This window comes from Penaeus monodon, chromosome 24 (genome assembly GCF_015228065.2).
Source record: "Penaeus monodon isolate SGIC_2016 chromosome 24, NSTDA_Pmon_1, whole genome shotgun sequence".
Lineage (NCBI taxonomy): Eukaryota > Metazoa > Arthropoda > Malacostraca > Decapoda > Penaeidae > Penaeus > Penaeus monodon.
This window is the reverse complement of record NC_051409.1, coordinates 6,672,070-6,672,819: the sequence shown is the minus strand read 5'-3', so window position 1 is coordinate 6,672,819 and position 750 is coordinate 6,672,070. Positions and strand designations below refer to the sequence as shown.

General features: G+C 42.8%; 1 protein-coding gene across 1 annotated transcript in view; it reads left to right on the top strand.

Moving 5' to 3' along the window:
* The window catches only part of LOC119588527 (alpha-(1,3)-fucosyltransferase C-like), a gene marked incomplete in the record, with an annotated part of 22,185 nt that extends 21,435 nt beyond the window's left edge, over positions 1 to 750 (top strand). Inside the window, 1 exon segment of the mRNA XM_037937165.1 lies at positions 392 to 750. Coding sequence (XP_037793093.1) covers positions 392 to 626 — 235 coding nt within the window.

Here is a 750-nt window from a genome sequence, read left to right as displayed (position 1 = left end):
GCAAAGTTAGTTACTTAGATCACTCTCTGATCACTGATTGCGGCATATTCCCTTACTTGGTAACGTAGACAGTATGTAGGGTAGAAAACAGAAAGACCACATAATACTGGTGTATTGTGAGATAGAAAATGCAAAAGATTTAAATGGCTCATAAGATATTAAAAAGATTGTTATATGTCCCTGACCACCGTGCGTGATGAATAAAGCATACAAAATAGCCTGTGGACTGGAACATAGACTGAGAAATGGTGTAGAAGATATGAAATCCTACCTTTTCATTTCAACATCAAAGATATCCCAAAGCTCCACAAACAACACCGTAACACCAAACACTTAATTTAAATGTCGACCTTCAAACTTGTGTCAACTGATCATGACGTCCCATTACCAGATACCATGTGTGGAGAGGCTTCTGGGAACCGCGCGTGGGTGGGAGTCTGTGCGAGCTGTGCCATCGCCTACATACGGACACAGAGATAAAACACCACGTCGATATTACGAACGAGAGACGAACCAACGGCCGCTGCATCAGAGTGAAGAAAAACATGTTCGGGCCGGACTCCACCTGGAAAGAAGTCATCTACAACAACCAGACGGAGTCCACGGGAACCACAAAGGGCTTGTAGTAGTGAATGAGTCAGAATGCGTGTTGGAGGGAAGACGGTGTAGGTGAATCGAAAACGGTCTGCGAAATGGAATGTCATTTTCTTGATCATGGTTAATTTTATATGAATACTGATGCAGTTTTTC